Here is a 23,643-nt window from a genome sequence, read left to right as displayed (position 1 = left end):
TGCGAAAACTATTACAAGTTGAAAAAACTTGATCACCCTATCTAATCATAACCATATTCTTTTATCACAGCTAATATTATGATAAGTTCATAGTATGTAATCCCAAATTTTCAATAAAATTAACTTTATGATACTGTTGACCTTATGAATTCTTTTACCAAAAAAAATTTCAAAAATTCCACTTAAGGCACACTTATGATAATTAAAGTTGATATTATCAATTAATAAGTTAGTTCCTAAATTTTTTTAGTTTACATCTCAAATCTTCTTGAACAAAATTAAGTAGAAAATCACAAAATATTGAAAACTGGACCAGCTCAAACTAATTCAAAAATCAGAATCTAAAAGAAAACTAGCCTGAGTTTTACAAAAAATCTTAAAACTAGCAGGGTTGCCACTGTTTAAGTCAAAAAAAAACTAGCTAGAGTGAGTATATACTAGCCTGAGTCAGAATGAGGTTTTTAAAAACTGAAAAATTACTTGAATCTAATAATCAGTAGAACAGCTACCCATAAGGTTGAAAATTTGGTAGTAAAGTATTAATTTTACAACATAGGTAAAGAGTTGCATTTCTGAAATGTTTATTTCATAGTTTAAATGTAAATTAGTCACGTGTACAAAATGAGCCAATCACGGTAGGTGTTTAATTTTAACTGACGAAAATGGCTCTTTTTAATTTACACAGGGTTTGTTTAAAAAAAAAATACTTTTCTTTATGCTTTATTTTACTAACTAGATCCGAATGGGCCGGATCTCTGTTAGGATCCGGATAGTTTTTTCAAATCGAGATCCGGCCGGAACCAGATCTTTTTTTCATGACAAGATCCGGCCGGATCGGTGCATCACTATAGTAAACTAAAAATATAAAAAATAACAGCTTACCATTCTGAGAAAATTATAAATAATCTAATTAAAATATATACGTAGTAGGCAAAAACATACAATTTTCTTCAGAGATAAAAAAATAGTTACAGAAATAAATTCTTATCAGACAATGTGTATCAGAAAAAAAAGATTTTAAAACTTAATTTTTAAATTATTTTAGCTTAAATAGTTCAAAAATTATAGTATTCCAATTTTACCGTCTTAAAAATATCTTGCCTACTTTTCTTTTAAAATAAATTTAGTTTATTCCTCGCTTATACTATCTAATCATAATAAATTCAGTTAAAAAAAAAATCATTAGTCATTATAATCTAGAGCCTTTCAAGATAGTTTTGCCATTTAAAAATTTTTTTTTAATGTATGCTAGTTAAAAACATAAAGCTTTAGGTGTGTAATAATATGCGAGGTATAACTACTACAAACTTGTCGACGTTTCATATTTTATTAATTTCTTCTAGCTGTACTAAATTAACAAAACCGTTCCTTAAAAAGTTGTGAGTATTTTTTTTGATATTATAAATATTTCTATTATGCCATATTGTAAGTTATTAGATCACTATAAAAAATTGTTTGGTAATAATTTAAAGTTTTTATTTGTTACGATAAATATTATATTACCATTCTTTGAGACGCAAGAAAGTGTAAATTTTAACATAGAAAAGAAAAATTGTCAAGTTTTACAATTAAGTGTTAACGTGTTACATTGAAACGATTTAAAAAGAAAGTTCAGAAAATGGTAAATATTATTAAGTTTGAAAACTATAGTAGCATAAAAATAAACTTAAAGAATTTTTTTAAAAGGTTCTATCTACTTGTTTTTTTTAGTTGACACCTAATTTATATGTCTATAAAAAATTGTAAAACATGTCACATTAAAATGAAAAAAAAAGTAGCATGAAGCATTCAAAGAAATAAGATACTCATTTAAAAGTAATTTGATAAAGTTATAACAAAACAAACTAAGAAAGTATAAATAATTGCAATACTACTAAACGTTACAAAAAACTAGCTATTTAAACAAAGGCAACGGTTTTTCAGTAACAACCAGAAAAATACATTGTTGCCGTGAGCGGGAACAATTTAAATAAAAGAAACAACTTAAACCTAAAATCAACAGAAATATCGCGTTCGGTATTGGAAACTAGCACAACAAAACAACAAGCCATGTTATAGAACATTAGCAGGTAGCAGAATAAAAACAACGTTTTTCTTAGAAAGGAAGTACAACAAAAACTTGAAGGTTATTTAAGTAAATGCGTCATAAAGTGCTGTAAAACTATTTTGTGAAATAATTAAGGTAAAGTACTGATATTAAAGGTAAAATACATGTAGGGTTAAATTTTAAATAATAAAAATATCGTTAAACTATTAGAAACAATATTACAGAGTGTCCAAGTCAAAGCATGATACAGGGTTGCCACTTTGAGAAATTTCTTCCAGGTTTTCTGAATTTCTTCGAGGTTTTTGAAAGTAAACGTTTTTCGGTCTATTATAGTTTAAAGTTAAATTAAAAGTTAATAACTGTGTTTATTAGTATAACAACATTGGAAAGATACTGTAAAGCTACTTTAGATGTGTTTTTTTAAGTAAAAAATATTTTTAATAATAACAAATATTTTATCTATATGATAGATTTTTAGTTGCAAATCAAAATTTTTAAAAGTCCAGTTTATTATTTCAAATTTTCTCAAATTACAGGTTTTTTTTAGCCTAAAATGTCAAATTCCAGGTTTTGTGGCAACCCTGATAACAAAAACAACGTTTTTCTTAGAAAGGAAGTACAACAAAAACTTAAAGGTTATTTAAGTCATAAAGTGCTGTAAAACTACTTTGTGACAACAATCAAGGTAAAATACTGATGTTTAAGGTAAAAAACACTAATAGGGTTTAAATTTAAACATTCGAAATATCGTAAAACAATTAAAAACAATTTTATAAAGTTTCCAAGCGAAAATAATAAAAGAAACGCTCAACAAGCTCTTGTGCGACTTCCGGCGGTGGAATTTTTGCGGTGAAAACTCCTCCCTCCCTCCCTGCTTGTCACGTTTCGGGGGAATCCTCGGAGATGGTGAGCTGGGCGAAACCGACGAGGGTCTTGTCGTCCGGCAGCTCGTTCGGCTTCAGGTTGTTCAGTTTTATCTTCACGCCCTGGTTCTCCGGCTTCTCCACCAGCTTCAGCACGTTCGCGGCGACTGTGTAAAAATTATTTAATTTATTTTTTTTTTAATTTTTAAAATGTTTTTGAATACTTTTTATGATGTTTCGATTAACTTTAGTTTCTTTCTTTATATATAAAACTTGTGATAGAAAAAGTTAATGTTTTCTTTTAGGTGTTTTATACGGATACTTTATAAAAATGCAACAACATTATCAGTTTTTTCCGACTGAAGTACAAGCCTTCTGCCAATTGGCAAACTTGTTTTACCAGATTTTTAAAATCTTGTAGAATAAGCGCGTCCATCGGCACAGGGTTTCTAATTTCTAATTTTATACATACTGAAACTGACCAATGACCCGGTCCATTCCCTGTATGAGGTTGGCGTTGACCAGTTCCTGGCTGACCACATCCGGGAAGTCCACGCCGACCTTGTAGTCGAACTTGATGTCTTTCAGCTGATCGTTGGCTTCAGTGCTGTTGGGTGATCACTACTTTATGTTTTGATTAATTTAACTTTGAACAGAACTAGTCACTTTTATTTGATCAGACAATAAATTCTGGTATATTGTTTTATTTATTTGAGCCATTTATTTATTAGTTATTTGTTAAAGCCAAGTTAACACTAATTATAACTCAACTACCGCAGCACTGTGTTATATATAAAAAGTAATAAAAACACAACAAGCTCAAAATGTCATGCAAAATGTTAAACCAATTTTTTTTCAAAAGACATACTGATCTCAAAAATCAAAAAACACATTAAAAATAAATTAATAAAAACATAACAACAAACACCCACCGCAATCTGAGGCAGAACTTGAAGTTCTTGCCGTCGTTGGGCGCCTTCTGTTGCTGGGGGGAGATGTTGCCACCTTGCGGCTCGCCCGTCCCCTCAAGCGTGGATGACGTGTCCGTGCTGATGATGTCATCAGCTGACGTCACAGTCTTGCTGTACAGCGACTCCTTGCGCTTTAGACTCGGCGTCGCCTGTTTTGATTTTAATGTTTTAACATATTATATTTAAATTTATATCTTTAGATAACTTTCATTGTTTCGTTTTAGGCTGGGCGTCGCCTTTGGTTTTTGATATTCATATATTGAATACTAGTTTGAAACTGTTAATTTTTATTAGTACTTGTTCAATTTTTATATATATTTTTTTCTTATAATTCCAATCAACATTAAATCAAGATCGCTAGGTTGATTTAAAGTGTTAAAAACTTTGTTATGCTGTAGGCAGGATTTTTCTGAACACATTCCATAATTGATAATTTCATTCCAGATTTAAAAAAAAAAGAAACTTTCTTGTCTCTTTTTAGCAAGAAAAATTCAAGATAAAAAAGGTGTTTCTAATAGTATACAATTACTTAAAAGATAATGTTCATTAGTGTTTTAATTGTGCTTTATTCTATAGCCACCCGCAATAACCTTTTTAATCAGTCATAATAGGTCCTGGCCATTCAATTGTTTTGTAGTATCCGTACTTATGCAACGTATACAGTCTTATTTGCTAGAATTTAGCCACCATTAAGTTACAGTTCGTTTAATTAAAATAGATGAACTCACTAAATGCATTTTCTGAAAATATTTTTGACAAACACTTTTCAAGTTGTCTGTGTATACAAAATCCACATTTAAGATTGACAATGATTTAATTAAGGATTAATACCAACTTTCAAAACAACAAAAAGTACTAAAATAAAATCGAATAAGCTGAAAATGACTAAAAGTTGATCAGTTAAACTAAAGACAAAATAGACTTAAACGAAAATAGTAAAGTAAATATTGGTTTATCAACCCATAATTAATTTTTTCAACTAAAAAAAAAAACAAATCATAAGTTAGAAACCAAAAACTACTTGACCGAAAACAACAAACTTTTTAAAGACAATTATAAGCTATGACTAAAGAAAATTTGAAAGATAAATTTAATGTATAACTAGATTAAAACATTATTATCAGGTGGTACAAAAAAATAGAGGGTTAATACACTAACCAGTACTATTTTTAACGCAGTATAACAAAAAACGTTTAAATGTGCAACACAGGAACTGCTATTTAACAACAATACTCTCGTCTATTAAATAAATCATTCGATTAGCATTGTCAGATGCTTCAAAAATAATTGATGGTTTTTTAAGGAAAATGCGTATAAACTTCAAGAGTTCTCATAAACTAACAGTTATACGGGCATCTTTTATTAATTTTGACAATGGTGCGAGCAAGTATATGCTCGTTTCATATATTTCTTCTCATAATAATTGGAGTTAGGAAATTGTAACGTGGCGGCCTCATTCTTATACTAAAAGTTTGATACAATAACTTGTGGGAATATATTTGTTACGTCACAACTTAGCTTTAGTGCACATAATGAAGCTCGTTTTTGAGAAATTTAGTTTATTTGTTAGTGATTCCGATAATAATTTTCACCGGTGGAGTAAAACTAAAAAAAAAATTAAATATATTACTTAAAGTTGTAGAGTTATGTAGTACATTATACTGTATTTTGTATAAAAACTCCTCAGTAAACGCTTTACTAATTGTTTATAGAGCATTCAAAAAATTAAATGCAACAAAACACGAAAAATCTTTTGATGAGCTTATGGTTTTTAAGAAAATGAAATGGTCGTAAAAAAATTCATAACCCAATAGTACCAGCCACCAGATCAACCTAGAGATTAGTTTCTAGACTTGAAGACCCCTACAAAGTAAGCTTTTGTGTCATACATAATTGAACACATAACATAATCAAACACTGACAACAACTAAAATGAAAATCATTAGAGACTTTAAAATTAAATTAAATATACTAAAATAAAAAAAAATATTTAAAACATCGCATAAATATGACATTTCTTAGTAAACAAATAAAGTCAGATTTTCAGGATGTTTAAAAAAAGTGTTTCTAATTTTTTTCATTAAACTTCATGAATCCTAGTTTAAGTACACTCGTGTTGTTAGCACACAAATGTTGCAACGATTTTGCTCGATTATTTTAAACTGTGCTCTAAAAATTCATCAATAAACTGGTTCCGTGGCAGCCTGTTGTATATACTATCAACTTAATACAAGAATTTGGGGGAATAAATTAATTGACGTCACTTATTAATTTTCATGCGCTCAATAAAGTACCCAATAAAACCAGTCACCAGATCAATCTAGTTATGTAGTTTCTAGACTTGAAGAACTCTACAAATGAAGCTTCTGAATCATACATAACTGAACACTTAAACATAATCTAACATCGACAAATACCAAAATAAAAATCAATATAGACCTTAAAATTAAGAAATAAATACTAATTAAAATAGAGTATTTAAAAAACGCATAATTATGACTTTTTAAATTCTTAGTGAGCAAAAACAAATAAAGTCAGATTTCCAGGACGTTTTAACAAATTGTTTCTAATCTTTATCTTAAATTTCATGAATCCAAGTTTACCAGCACTCGTGTTATTAGCATACAAATGTTGCGAGCACTCGTTTAAATTCTACTATTTGCAGGAAAACTATCCCTGAACATTAGCCGTAGCAGCCTGAAATATAGAACAATAATTGAATACAAGAATTTGGGGAATAAGTTTGTGACGTCACTTATCAGTTTTCGTGCGCCAAATGAAGCTCTTCTGAAAGTGAAGTTATAGCGATTTACAAAGACTTTAATTAAAATTTGCAGAAAAAGTAATGTGTACTAATTTTAAAATCCTAAAATACATAATTTAATTTTGATAAACCTGTTAACATATATAGTATTTAATATTAACTTTTAATTTTTAGTAAATATGGCTTATCTTTAGTAAATACACATAGTACGTTATATTCTTTTTTCTTTGAGTACTTACTATTTTTTTACAAAACTCCGTGGATCTGTGTTAACTTGTTTAACACAGAGAAACATATGTCAGATCATTTGAAAAAAAGGTTTTTGAAATTGTTTTTATTAAAATTTAAATTTGTTAACTTATGTTTAGTGATGTACCGGACTCACTATCCGGGTCCGGGTCCGGCCGGATATTGCCATTTTTGTCTGATATCCGGATCCGGCCGGATTCTAATTTGAAAAAAAAGTCCGGATCCGGTTCCGGCCGGATTCTAATTTGAAAAAAAAGTCCGGATCCGGGTCCGGCCGGATCCTAACAGAGATCCGGCCGGACCCGGATCTAGTTAGTAAAAAAGAGCATACTGAAAAGTATTTTTCAAAAACAAACCCTGTGTAAATTAATAAGAGTTATTTTCGTCAGTTAAAATTAAACACCTACCGTGATTGGCTCATTTTCTAAACGTGACTAATTTACATTTGCTTACATTTAAACTAAGAAATAAACATATCATGAAATGCAACTCTTTACATATGTTATAAAATTGAAAACTTTGGAATACTTGCATTATTTATTGTTAGTTAAGTTAAGTATAAGTTGAGCTCAGAGAATATTTAGAGTTAATACGGTTGAATGTACGAGCCAATGAGAATCATATGACGAAATGTTTCAAACTAAATACTGATGCAACAAAACATCAGAACATGACAGGCAGTTTATATGTAAGCAGATAGTTAGTTTGGCGTGTAGCTTGAAGCAAGAAAATATCTTGAACGTTTTTTTGAATGCTTATTGTAAGTAGTGTTTTGTTTTAAAAAGAATATTTCAGCTGGTGTTTAATTGTTTAAATATTTAATCCAGGTTTATAGTTTAATAGTTTATTAAAAATTTTACAGTTTCTTGTTTACGAATAGTTTTATTTAATTTTTAGTTTTTTGTTTTAAGTCTTTTGATATAGATTTAAATAGCTACCAGTTTTTAAAGTGTTACCAAAGTAATTAATAATTTTCTTTATGCTAGTATTTCTTGTTGTGTTTTATATAAAAGATTCATCACTCAAAACTGTCGTGTCTGATTATAGAAAGTAGTCTCAGTTAGAATTTAGTGTTTGTTAGATATTAATTAGATAAGGTAGGATTTAACTATGATGGGTAGTATAATAAGTTAAGTGTACCACAATCAGTCCACAACTTTGCTACCAAATTGTCAACCTTTGCTAGCTGTTCTACTGATTATTAGATTAAAGTAATTTTTTCAGTTTTTAAAAACCTCATTCTTACTCAGGCTTGTTTATACCCACTCTAGCTAGTTTTATTGACTTAAACAGTGGCAACCCTACTAGTTTAAAAATTTTTGGGAATTTTAGAAAATCTTGGACTGCCTCAGGCTAGTTTAGTTTTATATAAAAACTCAGGCTAGTTTTTTTTTAGATTTTGAATGAGTTTGAGCTGATCCAGTTTTGAATATTTTGTAATTTTCTAGTGTATTTTGTTCAAGAACTTGATTTCAGATTTTTAATTGTAAATAACACCTAAATTTGTAAACTTTGGGGCTAGCTGTTCTACTTATTATTAGATTAAAGTTCTTTTTTTTTCAGTTTCTAAAAACCTCATTCTGACTCAGGCTAGTTTATTCTAGTAATGCACCGCACTCACTATCCGGGTCCGGCCGGATATTGCCATTTTTGTCTGATATCCGGATCCGGCCGGATTCTAATTTGAAAAAAAAGTCCGGATCCGGTTCCGGCCGGACTCTAACTTGAAAAAAAAGTCCGGATCCGGTTCCGGCCGGATTCTAGTTTGAAAAAAAAGTCCGGATCCGGTTCCGGCCGGATTCTAATTTGAAAAAAAAGTCCGGATCCGGGTCCGGCCGGACCCGAAATTGTGGGTCCGGTACATCACTACTTATGTTGCGCATTATAATTTATTTTGCTTATATATTTGTTAGTATATTATTGTATTTACATTAGTACATTTAGTCCTGGACACGTTAAGCTGTATCCAAGTGGCGTACGACTCAATAACCAAAGGTTATTTTTACACCACGTGGTCGTAACACCAATTATTAAGAGCGATTATTTTTATTGTTCAATAAACAATATACTACATATATGTTGTTGGTGTATGTAAATGAGGAATAAAAAATCTTCATGACAAATAATTTTCAAAAAATTGAAATGATCGTAACAAAGTGTCTAATTCACGGATGCGAGTTCAAGACACAAGAATTTTTTCTAGAAAAAGGTGACAGCTGACTTTAATGTGTGTAAAAACTTCTTTCGCAGCTTAATTTTTTTTTTCTGTAGTAACAAAAAAAAAAAAATTTTAATCTAAAATATAGTCAAAAAAGCAATAAAAGAGCACTAGTAAACATTAACCATTTAATTAAGAGTAAATTTGTGAGTTTTTTACAATAAATGCTCTTTTAAAAAGTTTAAAAACATGTTTTAGCTGAATAGTACCTGGCTGACCGTATATCTTTCCTTAGCGGGCTGCAGTTTGCCCTAAACTAATTGTATTACTTTTAGACCAATCAAGTCCTAAATTAATAATGTTTTATTTGTTTGATGTTTTACATTTGAAGAAAACAACTATGATAAGTTTTAGTTTAGTTTCAAGTTAAAGGTTTGATAAAGTATTGTGCTTCTTTTAGTGTTAGTAACTGGTTTACTAGTTTTTTTTTTGCTTTATAAACATAAGTATGAGACGATTTGCTGCTACATAACAATGACTATTACAATTGCTGTCAGGAATTGATTGCTAAAGAGTAATAAAATCTTGACCTGTTAAAAATAAACAATTACTTTCAGGATTCTACGCGGATTCAAGATTTTTTGGATACCCTGTCCCTAGAGTGAAAATATTTTATCTGAGTTATCCTTTGAAATAGTTTTGTTCATTGAAAGAAAGAATTGCAACTGATAAGTTGCAGACTGTATAAGCAGTCTTCTTCCAAAAACATCAAAAACGCTTCAACAGACGGGATGACTATCTTCCTTGCCAGAGCTGCAGCAAGATGTTTTATTATTTTAACAAAAAAGGTGCCTGAAATATAAAACTTGTAGGTACTTTTTATTTTGTTGGCGCAGCAGATCAAAGAACATTTATGTTGTCCACAACCAAGGTAATAATTCTTGTTTTTTTAATAAAATACCAAAACGTTGTCACTGAACGCCTGAAAAAACAACAGGTTAGACAACATTCACGTGGTCATCAAAGGAAAAACCTTTAACATGCTTTTTTCCAAGTATATTTATTTATCAAACACATTTGTCAAACAAAATAAATCAATTAACCTGATCGTCGTCTTTCTGCTCTCCTGAAGCCGACATTCCCGGAGGCTTGAGCTGGTTGCCCGCCACGGAGCTGTTGGAGCCGATTGTGACGTCATACTCGTCGTCCGACCACTCCCACTCGCCCTGGGAGTTCTTCTTCAGCTTTCCGCTGCTTCCCGGCACCCTGCGCGGCTGTTTGTGAGTTTTAAGTTTTGTATTTGGAAACCCTGCGCAAATGTAGGCACATGTTTTTTTTTAAGTTTTCAAAATTAGTGAAAACTAGCAATTGGCAGAAAGTATTTTGTTTGCTAATTTTCATCTTATTTTATGGCTTTTTTTTCAATTTGATATCTATTTTCTTAAACATGACTCTTAGAAATTTCAGGCTGCTTAACATATTTTTTGTTTGAATGTTTTCTTTTATAAGTAAGAAAAATATATGTGCAAACTAAAATAATTTTTTTATGCTAAATTAAATTTTAAGTTATATAAACATTGTTTTGCTTTATTAATTTTATATATGGTTGCCTTCTTAATTTTTAAGCCTACTAAATAAATTGTTTACTATAAAAACGTAGAAATATGTTAAAACACGTTTTTCGAGAGCTATACAACATACGCCTTTTTTAACCATCCTAAAATTTAATTTGCAATTTTATTTATGAAAATTGAAATTGAATAAAAAAATTAAAACTTAGTATATTAGAAAATATAATGTTAGTAAACAAATTATAGCTTCTCTCCTAAATAAATAGAGGTTTGTTCTGAAATTAATAACTTATAAACACCAACATTTTTTCCCCTCTCCCTGAGTCTGGGAGCATCAGTGAGCAAAGTTTTCAAAATGTGGTCAGACTTCTTGGCTTTGCCGAAGAAGGGCATCTTCAACAGCTGGGTAGCGCTTGGCCTGTAAAAATTAACTTGCAAATGAAGAACACTTTAAAAGATTAGTTTGCAGATTTAAGTAGTTTATGCCATACATATTTTTTTTTATTTAGTTAATATCAAAACATTTCTAATTAAGTACAATTAAATAAACTATGGTTAAAAACTCTTTTTTTCGTAAAAACAAATGTTATGTACGCAAAACTTTTATTCAATTACCGACATTTCTTTGCTTATAATGTATAAAATGCTCTAAAAAGTCTGTTAAGATTAACGTTAAGAAAAACAAGATGGAAAACTTATACAATATTATATATGTGTTTTATGTATGTTTACTATAATCGTGTTTTTGTATTTACAAACAAATTACAAAAATTTATATAAAATAAATTAGTTGAAGTAAATATTGAACTCAAGTTGAAGCAATTAGTTTGTTTATAAATAACATTTACTTAATTGAGTTATAAATTGTAAAAAGTAACTATTATGATAAACATTCATATATTAGTTAGTTTTTGCAGGGCTGTTGTTTATATTTTATAAGCAGCCAAATGCTATCAGTCAAATAAAGTATTTGCGTACAAAAACAGTTGTTTTGATACTCAAAAGGGCTTTGCTTGTTTAAAAATTTAAGATTCAACGCCTTTTTACGTATCTTTAACTTAATCTTAATAAATCAAACTAAAAAACTTGGTAAAAAGTTAAATGTAGTTTTTTTACTTTCCAAAACATTTAACAAAAACGTAAATATTTTTTAATTACTGTTAAAGATATTAAAATACTTGCAGAATAATTTCACAACTTTATGTTTTTTCAATTTTAATGAAACTTTGAATTACCTCTTCGTTGGGTCTCTCTGCAGACACATGTCAATCATCTTTCTGAACTGTTTCGAATATTTCTTTGTTAAATTTTTGTCTTGAACCTCTGTGTCCAGATTTGGAGGGTCGTTTTGAAGGGTCAAGATCAGAATCTAAAATTAACTTCACAATAATGTAAATTTAGTCTGATTGATTTTAAATAAAAACTATCAGTAAAAAATCAATTGTTGTAAATGTAGTTGAGTATAATTGATAAAATTTAAAAGCTTAAGATAGCAAGAACTTTAAATCATAATCTTTATAATGTTGGAAACAAAATAGTTACAAATTAATAAAAATTTATTGCACTGTTGTTGACAAAACAAAGTAAATTTTAAACTTTTATAAAAGCAACTAAAACATATTGTAATTTGATTAAAATGACTAAAAAAGTTACCCTGAACTTTGTTGAATGAATTAATGCATTAAATTTAATCAACCAAATCACTATAGGTATATTCAAAATCTAAGTATTTTACAATAATTTTTCACCTTCATAGCAGGATACCTGTGGTACGGGGCTTTTCCAGTGGCCAACTCGATGGCGAGAATTCCGAAACTCCAAATATCTGCTTTTTCGTTGTATCCTTTGTCTGTCTGGAAAATTTATTACAAGTTTGATAAAGGTTTAAACTGGCAAAAACAACTATAACAATTGAAGAATTTTTTAATTAATGTTAGACTGTATATAAATTTTTATTTAAAAAAAAAAGGTTTACAACTTACGAAACAAATTTAAACTACTTTTTTTTAAACAAACAACTGATGTAGTTACTCACTTATAATAATGAGCATTTTTAGATTTTTTCGTATAAATTTTTATTAAACCAAGAAAAAGTTATATACGCTTAAATCATGTGAAAATTTATCATTATATCATAAATGAATATCTGAATCAATCAGCATCAGAAAAAAAAGTACACACCTTCAAAATTATGTACTAATATGTACTAAAAAATTATTGTAATGTACGATTTATGAAAATATTAAAGAATTCATAAAGGCAACAATTTTATTTAAATATCTTGCTTGCCTATCAATTCCTATAAAATTTATTGCAATAAGAAAACTAATTTTAAGCTACCAATAACATCAATTTACAGGGATGCCACAGATCAAGCTAAGAAAAATTTCCTGAATCTTAAAAATCAAACTCTCAATTTAAACTTATTCTAAAATACATAAGCAAACATTTGAAACTATAAAAGCTTTTAATCTTTTTTTTATACAAGTTAAAACAACAGTTTTAGTTGCTGTAGTCAATCATCTAACTGCCATTACATCGCTTGAACCATCTGTGTATGATTGATGTATTTGCAAGAAACAGCTCTATTAGCACAATACTTTTATTTTCTAACTTATAAACACAATGAAGTGTCCTTCCCACAGATCATCAATACTAAAAAGCAAACAAAAACTGCTTTAGGGTAGTTGTTAAATATGTTAATAGAAAAATTTCGCAGTTTTATAATGAATATTTTATTTATTTTTACCAAATGAAGGCGTTGGAAATTAAGAAACTTTGCAAAATTCTAAGCAAATATTGCAACTTTAGTCTGAGAATTTTTATTTAACTTTTAACCATTTGAAGGTTTTGGTTCAAGAATTTGTAAACTTGAACTTACAAAATCTGACGTTTTTACAAATGTAGTCAAATTTCCTTACTTTTCCTGACTTTTTTTCAAAAACCCTTATTTTTTCCAGACTTGTCAAGACTTTTGTCATTTTTTTATAATTTTTCCTGATTTTCCTGACCTTGTGGCAAACCTGAATTTATCAAGCGAAACTAAAAAAAACATATACTAATGTTATGTGATATTTTTTTGGTATAATGTTTGGAATGCTAGTCACTAACTATTTTTAATAATAAAAGATCTAACAAAACAAGTTCATTTAAACTTGAAACAACATTTTAAACTATTTAACCTATGATACATTTATTGCACTGTTTATATTACATCGACTTTGTTCAACGAATTAAATAAAAATCGTTTAGATTAATCTTAAACTAATAGATATAAATTGTAAAAAAAACTTAATCTATTACTTTGTTTCTAGCTAAAGTTATCAGTATAGTAAAAAAAATATAGTATAGTTTTTAAATACCTTTAAAACTTATTTAACGTAACCATTTCGGCATATTGAAAACAAACATGTGAAAATGGTAACAATTTACATAGAGTTTTAATTTTAAAAACATATATCTACTATTAAAAGAGAAAATTATGAAATTTTTATTAAAATAATATTAATTTATTTTAAGCTACAAAAATAAACAGTAAAAAAAAAAAATCCACAACTTCATGTTTGGATTAAGTATTTACTTATTATTAAAGTAATTAAAATTACAGACACATAAAATTTATTAAAACAAAAACTTTTAAAGTTGATCTAATATAACTATGTGGGAAGTTTAAAACTAAATAAAAAACGTTTAATACAATAAATGATAATAATAAGCAACCATTGAAAAATAACAAACAACACTGAACAAAATGAATACAAAATTTTAAAAAGACTCTTGAAATTGATTGTACACATCCATGTAGGCATTTCAAAAACAACAGATAACAAAACAACAAATAAAACAACCATTTAAAATTTTTATACAGTATAGTAACAGTATAGTAGTAAATAACAAGTAACCATTTGAAGGTAACAAACCTGCTCCATGACTTCGGGCGCCATCCAGCAAGGTGTGCCCACGAAAGTGTGCCTCACCTTCTGCTTGTCCGACCCCCTCTCGCTGGCCGTGGCGATGCACGATGACACGCCCAAGTCGGCCAACAAGACCGATCCGTCCTCGCCCAACAGTATGTTGCCAGATTTCACGTCTCTGTGTTTAGAGTGAGCTGGGTTGATATTTTTGTAACATACTTATGCCAATGGTGAGAACTCATCTTGCTAGAATTAATTTAAAAAAAAAGTGCACCCATTGGAACATGTTTTTTAAATATGTAAAAAATTTGAAACATCAAAAATTAAATTTTTATGAAGCCTTCTGCCAACTGACACCACTTGTTTTGCGTCCTTTGGCACAGAACTTTAAAATATAATAAGTATTGTAAGTTAGATACCTGTTTAATTTTGGTGTATAAACCTTCTGTCAAAAAATTAAAACTTAATTTTTCGGCACCATTGTTATTAGGACCATTTTAACCAAACAAAATGCTACCTAGTTTTATATCTCTGTTCGGGAAAATTAAGGTGAACTATTGTTTAGTTTTTTAAAAACTTTTACTTTTAACTATGGCTGCAATCATAAAGTTTTGTAGAGAAATAAATCATTCAATTTATTTTCTACAAGTAGTTCAAAACAATAAAGATATATTAAATATTGTTCTTAGTATTAGTCAGCATTGTTTAAACTAAAGGCAGAAAAAAGTGTAACCTTATAAGTGAACATAGAGTTAAAATATTAAACAATAGTATTTTAAAACTAAAAAAAAATATTTTTTTAATTCTATTAATCATTACAAACTAAAGTAACTCTTACAAAAGAATTGCTTTTGTTAGTCAGATTTTTTAAACTTTAACATTAACATAAGTTAAGGGGTTAAAAATTATGTCTCATTATTCAACTTAATAAAATTGAAAAAATATATATATGAATTTTAACACTTTACAAACAGTTTAAATGGTTCTAAAATAAAATATATCAGCTTGTTATACTATTACAACTTATAAAAATGTGTTTCACTGATTGAGATAACAATTGGTTTATTGGAAAAATTTCTAAAATACACATGCAACGTTTTCAAACAGTTTATCCTTGATATACTTATTGTGATGCAAACCTGTGAATTTGACCATTTTTGTGAAGGTACTCCAAAGCCTTCAAAACATCTTTGAGCATAGTTGCGATGGCAACTTCCTCAAAAACTCCGTTCAAATGTTGCTGGGTGGCCATTCTGTGTTTGATCAGATCCAACACTGAACCTAAAAAAAATAGTGTTGAATTTAAATAAATATTTTAGTATAGTTCAATTATTTTAGATTAAAAATTTATTAAGTTGAAAAGGTTATTTAAAAATAAACTTGAACTTGTAAAAATCAGTGTCATGGAATTCTGTAGAAGAATTTGGGAGCAGTTTCGTTTTTTAAGGACCAAATTTAAAGCACACTATTCAAAATAGAAGATAAATTGTTTTACCAAAACAAACTTTACCTTAAGGGCATATGGGAGGTAAAACACTATTTTTTACAACTTGATCGTATTTTATATAGTTTTTGCTAAGCTATAAGATGCTTTTCATTGACTTTAAGAATTCAAAACAGTTTTTGAGATATAGCCGGTCAAAGTCGGAGGCAACAATAGGTTCCTTATGGGAGGCGCAAACTAAAACGACCCCCATATGCCCTTAAAAAATTTAAATTAAGTCAACAAACCGTGAGCGAGTAGCTTCATGACAAGCCAGACTTCCGTCTTCACCACAAAGGCTTGGTAGAAAGTTATGAGGTTCGGGTGCTTGCATTGCCGCATGGCTTGTATTTCTTTCAACTGTTAAATTTATGGGTTACATGACTATTCAAATTTGGACAACTCAAATTCCGACAATTCAAATTCTTAAAAAAATATTAAAAGGACTATATCTCAATAAGTAATATAAATTTGAAAAAAATAAAAAATACATATGTAGATCTTAATAATATCTAAAGCCATTTTTTTTCTTTTTTTCAAAATCTAAAATACTTTTCAAGATATTTTAAAATTACTAAAAATAACTATGTTTTTTACTTTATATAAGCCATATCTTAAAAAATATTTAATGTTTTGAAAAAAGAAAAAAATGGCCTGTAGATATTAATATGATTTACATATGCATTTTTTATTTAAGTCAAATACACATTACTTTTTTATTTTTAGTCGTTTTAATCTTTTATTAAGAATTTGAATTGTCGGAATTTGAATTGTCCGAATTTGAATAGTCGTGCACCCAAATTTATGTTAGATATATAATAAGTTATATTATGAAATATTACTATATTTGAAAACAAAAACGTGGTTTTATACTATCTTAAACTGCAAGCTGTACAAAAAGAAACATAAAATACAAAGTTTTGATACAAAGCTACAAAAATGCAATAAAAAATATTTTTTATTTTTGTAGCTTTTTGCAAAAACATATTTACGTTATAGAGCATAGTTGCCATAAATTATATTTTAGTTTTGGCTGTAAAGACTATGACTTTTTACAATTACATTGTCAGCCGTTTAATCTTTACTAATTCAGTGCAAAAATTAGATAATTTGGAATTAAAAGATTTAGATAGGCTTTATTTTAAACAACATTGCTTAAAAACAATTTAGATTAGAGTTTAAAATTGAAATCAATTGTTTTGAAGAAACTCAAAAATTTTGAAGTATAATACTATTGAGAATTTAAACTAAAAATAATAACATATCATAACATTTTAACTAGTTATGTTATAATATATAATAAATTGTTCCATCAAAATTAAGTAAAGTAAGTTATTGCCTTAATAATACTAAATATTAGCTGAAAAACATTATTAACTTTATCCATTTTTTTTAAGTCTAAATTAGATCGTTTTAGTTTTGGCAAATAAAATGAAGATATAATGATAGACATCAAATGCTGTAAACTTTTTCATATAAAAAATCCAAATTATATACAAAACTATACTAATATATAACATAAAGACTAATAATTTGATAACATTTATGAAACTTATAAGTAAAAAATGGAAAAATATTCATTACCAATTAGAAAAAATATTCAAAAACAGAATTTAAATGATTCGGGAACTAAGTAAAATATAGTACAAAATTTATGTTAAATAGTATTTTTTGTTATTGACCTCAAAACTCTCACAGTACAGACAGATTTTGTATTTCACTTAAACCACGTACATAAACAATTGAAAAAATTTACTAATGTAAATACTCACAAGCAATTCTTCCTGATTGGTGACTTCAAGGCTGATTCGCTTGATTGCACACACTTCATTTCTGGGAATGCAATTAGCAACTTGTACAACTGCTGTAGACCCATGTCCTATTATAATGAATTGAAACACTTCTTTACTTTTTAAGTCTTGAAATTTTAACTACAATACTAATCAACATTTTTAATAAATTTTAAAAAAAGTTTTAACAATTTACAGCTTCATTAAACTATCATATCAACTCTAAACGCAGAAACTAAATTAAATATTAAATTTCATAGAAGTTTTCCAATATTTTATATGCATAAATTTACTTGTAATAAAAAGAAAATCACAACTAGCTGGTTTTAAAAAACAAAAGAAGTATTAAGGATGAATTAAGTTTACTATTTTTATAAATATTAATAAAACATAGACAAAATGTATAAAACATCTATTCTTTTAACACATACAATTATATTTATTCATACTGTTTTATACTATTTTGAAATAACATTTCATATTAATTATCTTGAGAATTTACCTTGTTTTTTACAGGTTGACCTTATTTTGTACAGTTTTATCTTAGCTATCAGAAATTTTAATCAATTAACAAAATTCAAAGTATCTTTTGAGATATAAACAATCAAAGTGGGATTTTCAATAGGTTCCTTATAGGAGGAGCAAAACAAAAACCAAAAAAAAAATTTCACTAAAAATCTATATACTCCTTCTTATTTTAACCACTATTCTTCAAATTTTTACAGTAAGTTCATTACTTAGAGATTTTAAAGTTTGTAATGCAGGAAATTTATTTAAAAAACTTCTTTTATTTTAATATATTTAAAGTTAAAACATTAAAAATCTATTAAACTATATTATATATATTCTCAAAAAAATGAGGTGAATGACTCATAAAATAAAGGAGAAAAAAGATTATAAGTGATTTTTTTAATTTCACAGACAATGAAAAAAATGCTTTCATAAGTATGTATTAGAAACTTTTTACAAAATCACTATATCTCAAAATTTAAATAAAGTTTTCTAATTCTATAAAAACCAGCTTGTAATTTATGCTTAAAGCATTTATATACATGTCATATCAATTTTTATAAAAAAATGTTGAGCTGCCTATGGCATTAAACAAACAAATATGCAACCTATAACTTCTTTCAGTTCATAATCATCTCTGTTGATCGGCCAAGCTTTATCGTCAGTTAACAGGGATGAAGATATGGAGGGCTGAGAGGTCATCCTTTCTTCTTTGATCTTACTTAAATTACTTTGCCTATTTAAAAATAATCTTTTAAAGACGCAGAGTTATTTACTATTATTAGTTCTAAATTATCAAATTTAAAACAAAAACTAAATACAAATTACAATATTCATAACAGTATAATTCTAACAAATTTTTAAGTAATTAGAGTAAAAATGCTAAAAATAATTATAAACTAATTAATTTATCTATTCTAATCAAAAAATAAAAAAAGAACAGTAAGTACTATTTTTAAAACAACCACTGATAATACTCAAAATTAAAGCCAAGTTGTAATGTGGGAAAATTGCTGTCTTCTAAAAACTGTTAATTTTTTTTAAACTATACTTTAGCTTTAAAATCGGTAAAACATATGTCCAAAATTAGTTAGTTTAAAGTTAAAACTCTGTAGTATATGTTTCAGATTTGATTAATTTTAATCATCTTGGTAATACAAATATATATTTTATGGAACTGTTTCTACAAATATTTAATTCCTAAGTACAACAAGAATTTACAAAGTATTGATTTAAATATACGTCTTTTAGAACTCCATGGAACAATGCTATTTGTATATAACAGAAAAAAATTGGCTAGTTTCCAATAATCAAGTACTTTAAAATTTTTGTAAAAGTGTATTAGTTAAAAGTTATGGACTATAAATTGTTAATTGATCTTGTACGTTATATAAAAACAATTACATAATGTACTATTAAGTAGAAGATGGGTCAGCAAACTTAGATCTTCAAAGCCTAAATCTGCAGCCCCAAGATAGTTTTCAGTTAAAAAACTACATTTGTAAACTAATAAAATCAATAATCCAAAGGTTCTTTGTGCACCAGGTCCTAGGACCAAATACTTTGAGCAACTTTTTTGTTGTTCAATAAACTATGAAAAAAAAAATTTTGAGGTAAAAACTTACAATAAGAATCTTAATTTAATGTTTCCTTTTAAAGATGTTTATCCTTTTTTTAATTTTTTGTTTAAACAGTGTTTTTATATAACTTATTAGAATAATTTTGAAACAAATGCATTAGCAAACAGAAGACTTATTTCTTTAGCAGGGTTGCCAGAGATGAAGCTGAAAAAAAAAATCCTGACTTTTTAATATCAAATTCTTAATCAAAACTGATTTAACAATACATAAACAAATATTAGAAAGTTTTCATTTTATTCAAAAATTAAATTAGACCCTGGAAAAAAGATGAATTGTAAAAACAAAAACTATTTAGAAAATAACATAAGCAAAAATCTGTTTTAAGTGATGATAACTTTTATATTAAGAACATGTTAATATTGAATTTACTGACTTTTTGTGCCTTTTTTTCAATAGCCTTCATTTTTTCTAACTTTTGTCTTTTTTTTTTCCTGACTTCTTTTGATTTTTCTGACTTTTGTCTTTTTTTTTTGTTTCTCCTGACTTTTTCTAACTTTGTTGTAACCTTGCTTTATAGTGCGGCTGCACACTTGTAAAAGGCTGCTGACCCCTTAACTAGTATAATAGTTTATTGAAAAAACAAAAAGATGTTCAAAAATGTTTAGTTTAAAGACCTGGGTGCACAAAAAACCTCTTGGTCATCATGTTGCACACCCAACTACAATCAAAATTACAACGAGCTAAAACCAACAAAAACTTAAAATGAAAAAAAAATATGTATAAATGTTTAACTTATACTATTAACTTCTACTAAGGTACAAAAAACTAAAACTATTATATTAAGAACTATTTTAAACAATTAAAATAATTGTTTGTTAATGTGTTGGCCATGTGTTTTGATATTATTATTATGTTTTTCTTTTAAGGTAGAAAAACATTAGAAGTACTCACTCTCCCCTCTGCAACAATAAACGTTTTCTGAAGGTAAGAACTTCAACTTAGAAAGAATAATAAAGTATCTGGTACAAACACAGTAAAACGATAATAAGATATTTATTTTGTCTATATTGTAAACTTTTTTACTTTCTCATCTAACTTAATATAGGTATTGTAAACTAGTATAGGTCATACATAAATTTTGCTAACCAAACCCAACTTGCTTAATAATTCCAACATTTCATAAAAGAATGTTTTTCTCAAATTCAACATTCATGAGTAAAAACAAGTTGACAATTGATTTACTGTGGACTTGAATGTATCAGCTGCAAATCAAAGACGCTTTTGATTGGCTAATATTTTACTTATTTTCATTTTAAGTCATAAGTAATTGAACTACTTTTTTTTGTTTTTTTCTTTTAGGTAAGGTAATAAGTTGTTAGGGATAAGAGTATCGATAAAAAATTTGGTTAAGGTGGGTAAGAGATATGTGTATTGATTGATGCTCTTAATGGAAAGCTGAATCATAACTTTATCTCATTTGCATAATGTTGTAAATAACAAAATACTAAAACTGCAGCCGACCCGACTTAAACCACTTTAAAAGGTACTTAAACTTAAGTAAATGTGCGTAACTTAAAGTTTTAAGAAAATAAAATTGGCAATTAAAACTAAATAAAATCTAGTTGTTTTTTGAAAAATATAGCCTACTGTAAATTTTTTTAAATATGGATTTCTTTTATATAATAATACGATTTATTTTATATGTTCAAAAATTTAATTTAATTGAAATTTTCTTTTACTTAAAACAAAACGGTCAATAAAATTTCATATGTTATTTTTATTTTAAAATTTATTAATCTTATCAATTCAAGAATTACAGAGTCTTATTAAAGTGCGTACCTTATATACTTTTTCTATTGTTTGTAAAAAGAAAATATATATAGACATTAATTAGATATCTGTAGTGTACCATTTTAGCTTTTTTTAACTTGAAGTTTCTAGGTTCGAAAAACAATTAAAACATTAAAGTTTTTAGATATTTTAAAATTTACTAATAAAGTATCAAAAATTATTACGTTATTGATATTTGGTTTATACTTCCACAATGTATAGTGTAAACAGAAAAATTTACCAAACTAATTTTTTTATTTTAAGAAAAGTGCTTAATTTGTAAAACCATAACAGTACTGCGACACTACTATTTTTTTATATAGGCACTAAAGTTTTTGAATGTAATATTTGTATAAAAACAATTAAGATTTGTTTTGTTTTATTTGGTTACATTAAAACAAAGTAGTTTAAAATCATTTATAAGCTTTTAGTCATAAAATGACTACTATTCTAATAAAAATAGTTGCTATTGTTAGAGTTTTTGTGTGTTTAATTATTGTAAATGATATTGGTACTTTTAACTTTTACCAACATCTGTTTGAATTTTACAAAGTAAGTGCAATAGATTAAAAGTTTTGAAAGTTAAAACTGCTCGACTTAAGGAAAGCAATTTTCAACGGTTCAGCTTTGTATGATGCTAAATTTTATATTAGCCGTTGGATGTTGATTAAAATGAAAAACCTTATCAAAAACAAATTAATTTTATTAACATCGAGAAGTTACTTAGCTAATAAAAAAGTTTCAATTTCGACAGTTTTTTTACATAGTTTACATGGAACTTTTTTAGTGCCGAGCGAGACAATTTTGTAAAAAACCAAGTTGTATTTAAATCGATATAATGTTTAATACGTAAGTTTAGATGAAGGTTTCCAAAACTTATTTTAATAGAGTTTCCTTGACAGAAATATATAATAAAATTCATTGTTAACTTTGTAAATTTTTGATCAAATCACAAACTGTTTTTAATTTTTTAAACTAAAAAAGCGTAGTTTTCCAATTTTCATTTCATCAAGTTGTAAATTAAATGTTCAAGAGTGCTAAAAGATTGTTTTTAAAAACATAGTTTTGTTTTAAATGCGATTTTTAGCTGAATTGTTTCAACTGTAGCTGTTTGATCAACTAAATTACTTACATACCATTGAATATGTGTTTCTCTCATTAAGAAATTTATTAGCACTTGGTTTATTATGCATAAATTATTTCCTTATTCATGTGAGCTTCTCAGCGCAAGGCAACATTGTCAACAAAAACAGGACTTGGGTTTATATTTGAATTATTTTACATAAATTTAAAGAACTGAATTACTATTAAGGTTTTGTATTCTGTTTTAGTGGTGTTTTCAAATAGTTTAATGATTAAACCTTTTCATGTACATTAAAAATTCTAGACAGTTATGCGATTCTCTAAAATGTATTTTTCAAATTCTACTACAGTTTAATATTTTATTTTACTTGAAGAGGTCGCATTTTTTCTGTCACCGAAACCGGGTCGTAAATAAAATATTTAATTTGCACACCTCTATTTGAATAAGCTCTTAACATTCCAGTAAATTTAGCAATCTTTTTTAGTTAAGACGAATAACTATACAATTCTACTACACAAAATACTATAATATTGAGCAAAATGATCATGTAACCCCTCTGAAAAAAGTCTAGACACTCCCTTGGTTAAGTGCATTAATATATAATCAACGTGGAGTCTGTTAAACTTTGTTATATTTTTTTATAACAAAATAAATATTTTAGCTTACTTTTATTTTGTTCAAAATATTTATAGAAAAAAAATCTATGCAAATTCTAAAAGTTAAAAATTATATTTTTGTAGAGCTGTTAACACTTGTATTGCTGCATGCAGTACAAATTTTGAAAAGTTAATTTTACCTGTCTCAGTATTATAAGTACAAACACCCGTTA

General features: G+C 27.4%; 1 protein-coding gene across 1 annotated transcript; it reads right to left on the bottom strand.

The window, feature by feature from the left end:
• Positions 1 to 1,544: 1,544 nt before the first annotated feature.
• Positions 1,545 to 20,934, bottom strand: LOC145844438 (serine/threonine-protein kinase OSR1-like). Its single transcript, XM_082951839.1, has 13 exons — positions 20,852 to 20,934; positions 18,929 to 19,056; positions 17,793 to 17,899; positions 16,269 to 16,380; positions 15,677 to 15,818; positions 14,544 to 14,715; positions 12,372 to 12,476; positions 11,859 to 11,992; positions 10,927 to 11,041; positions 10,156 to 10,326; positions 3,843 to 4,030; positions 3,393 to 3,517; positions 1,545 to 3,077 (listed from the first exon to the last, which is right to left on the bottom strand). The coding sequence occupies exons 2-13, from the start codon at positions 19,020 to 19,022 to the stop codon at positions 2,926 to 2,928; spliced, it is 1,617 nt and encodes a 538-aa protein (XP_082807965.1). The 5' UTR covers positions 19,023 to 19,056; positions 20,852 to 20,934; the 3' UTR covers positions 1,545 to 2,925.
• Positions 20,935 to 23,643: the final 2,709 nt, after the last annotated feature.

This window comes from Thalia democratica, chromosome 9 (genome assembly GCF_965202585.1).
Source record: "Thalia democratica chromosome 9, ktThaDemo2.hap1.1, whole genome shotgun sequence".
NCBI lineage: Eukaryota > Metazoa > Chordata > Thaliacea > Salpida > Salpidae > Thalia > Thalia democratica.
This window is presented reverse-complemented; position numbering and strand designations above follow the sequence as displayed.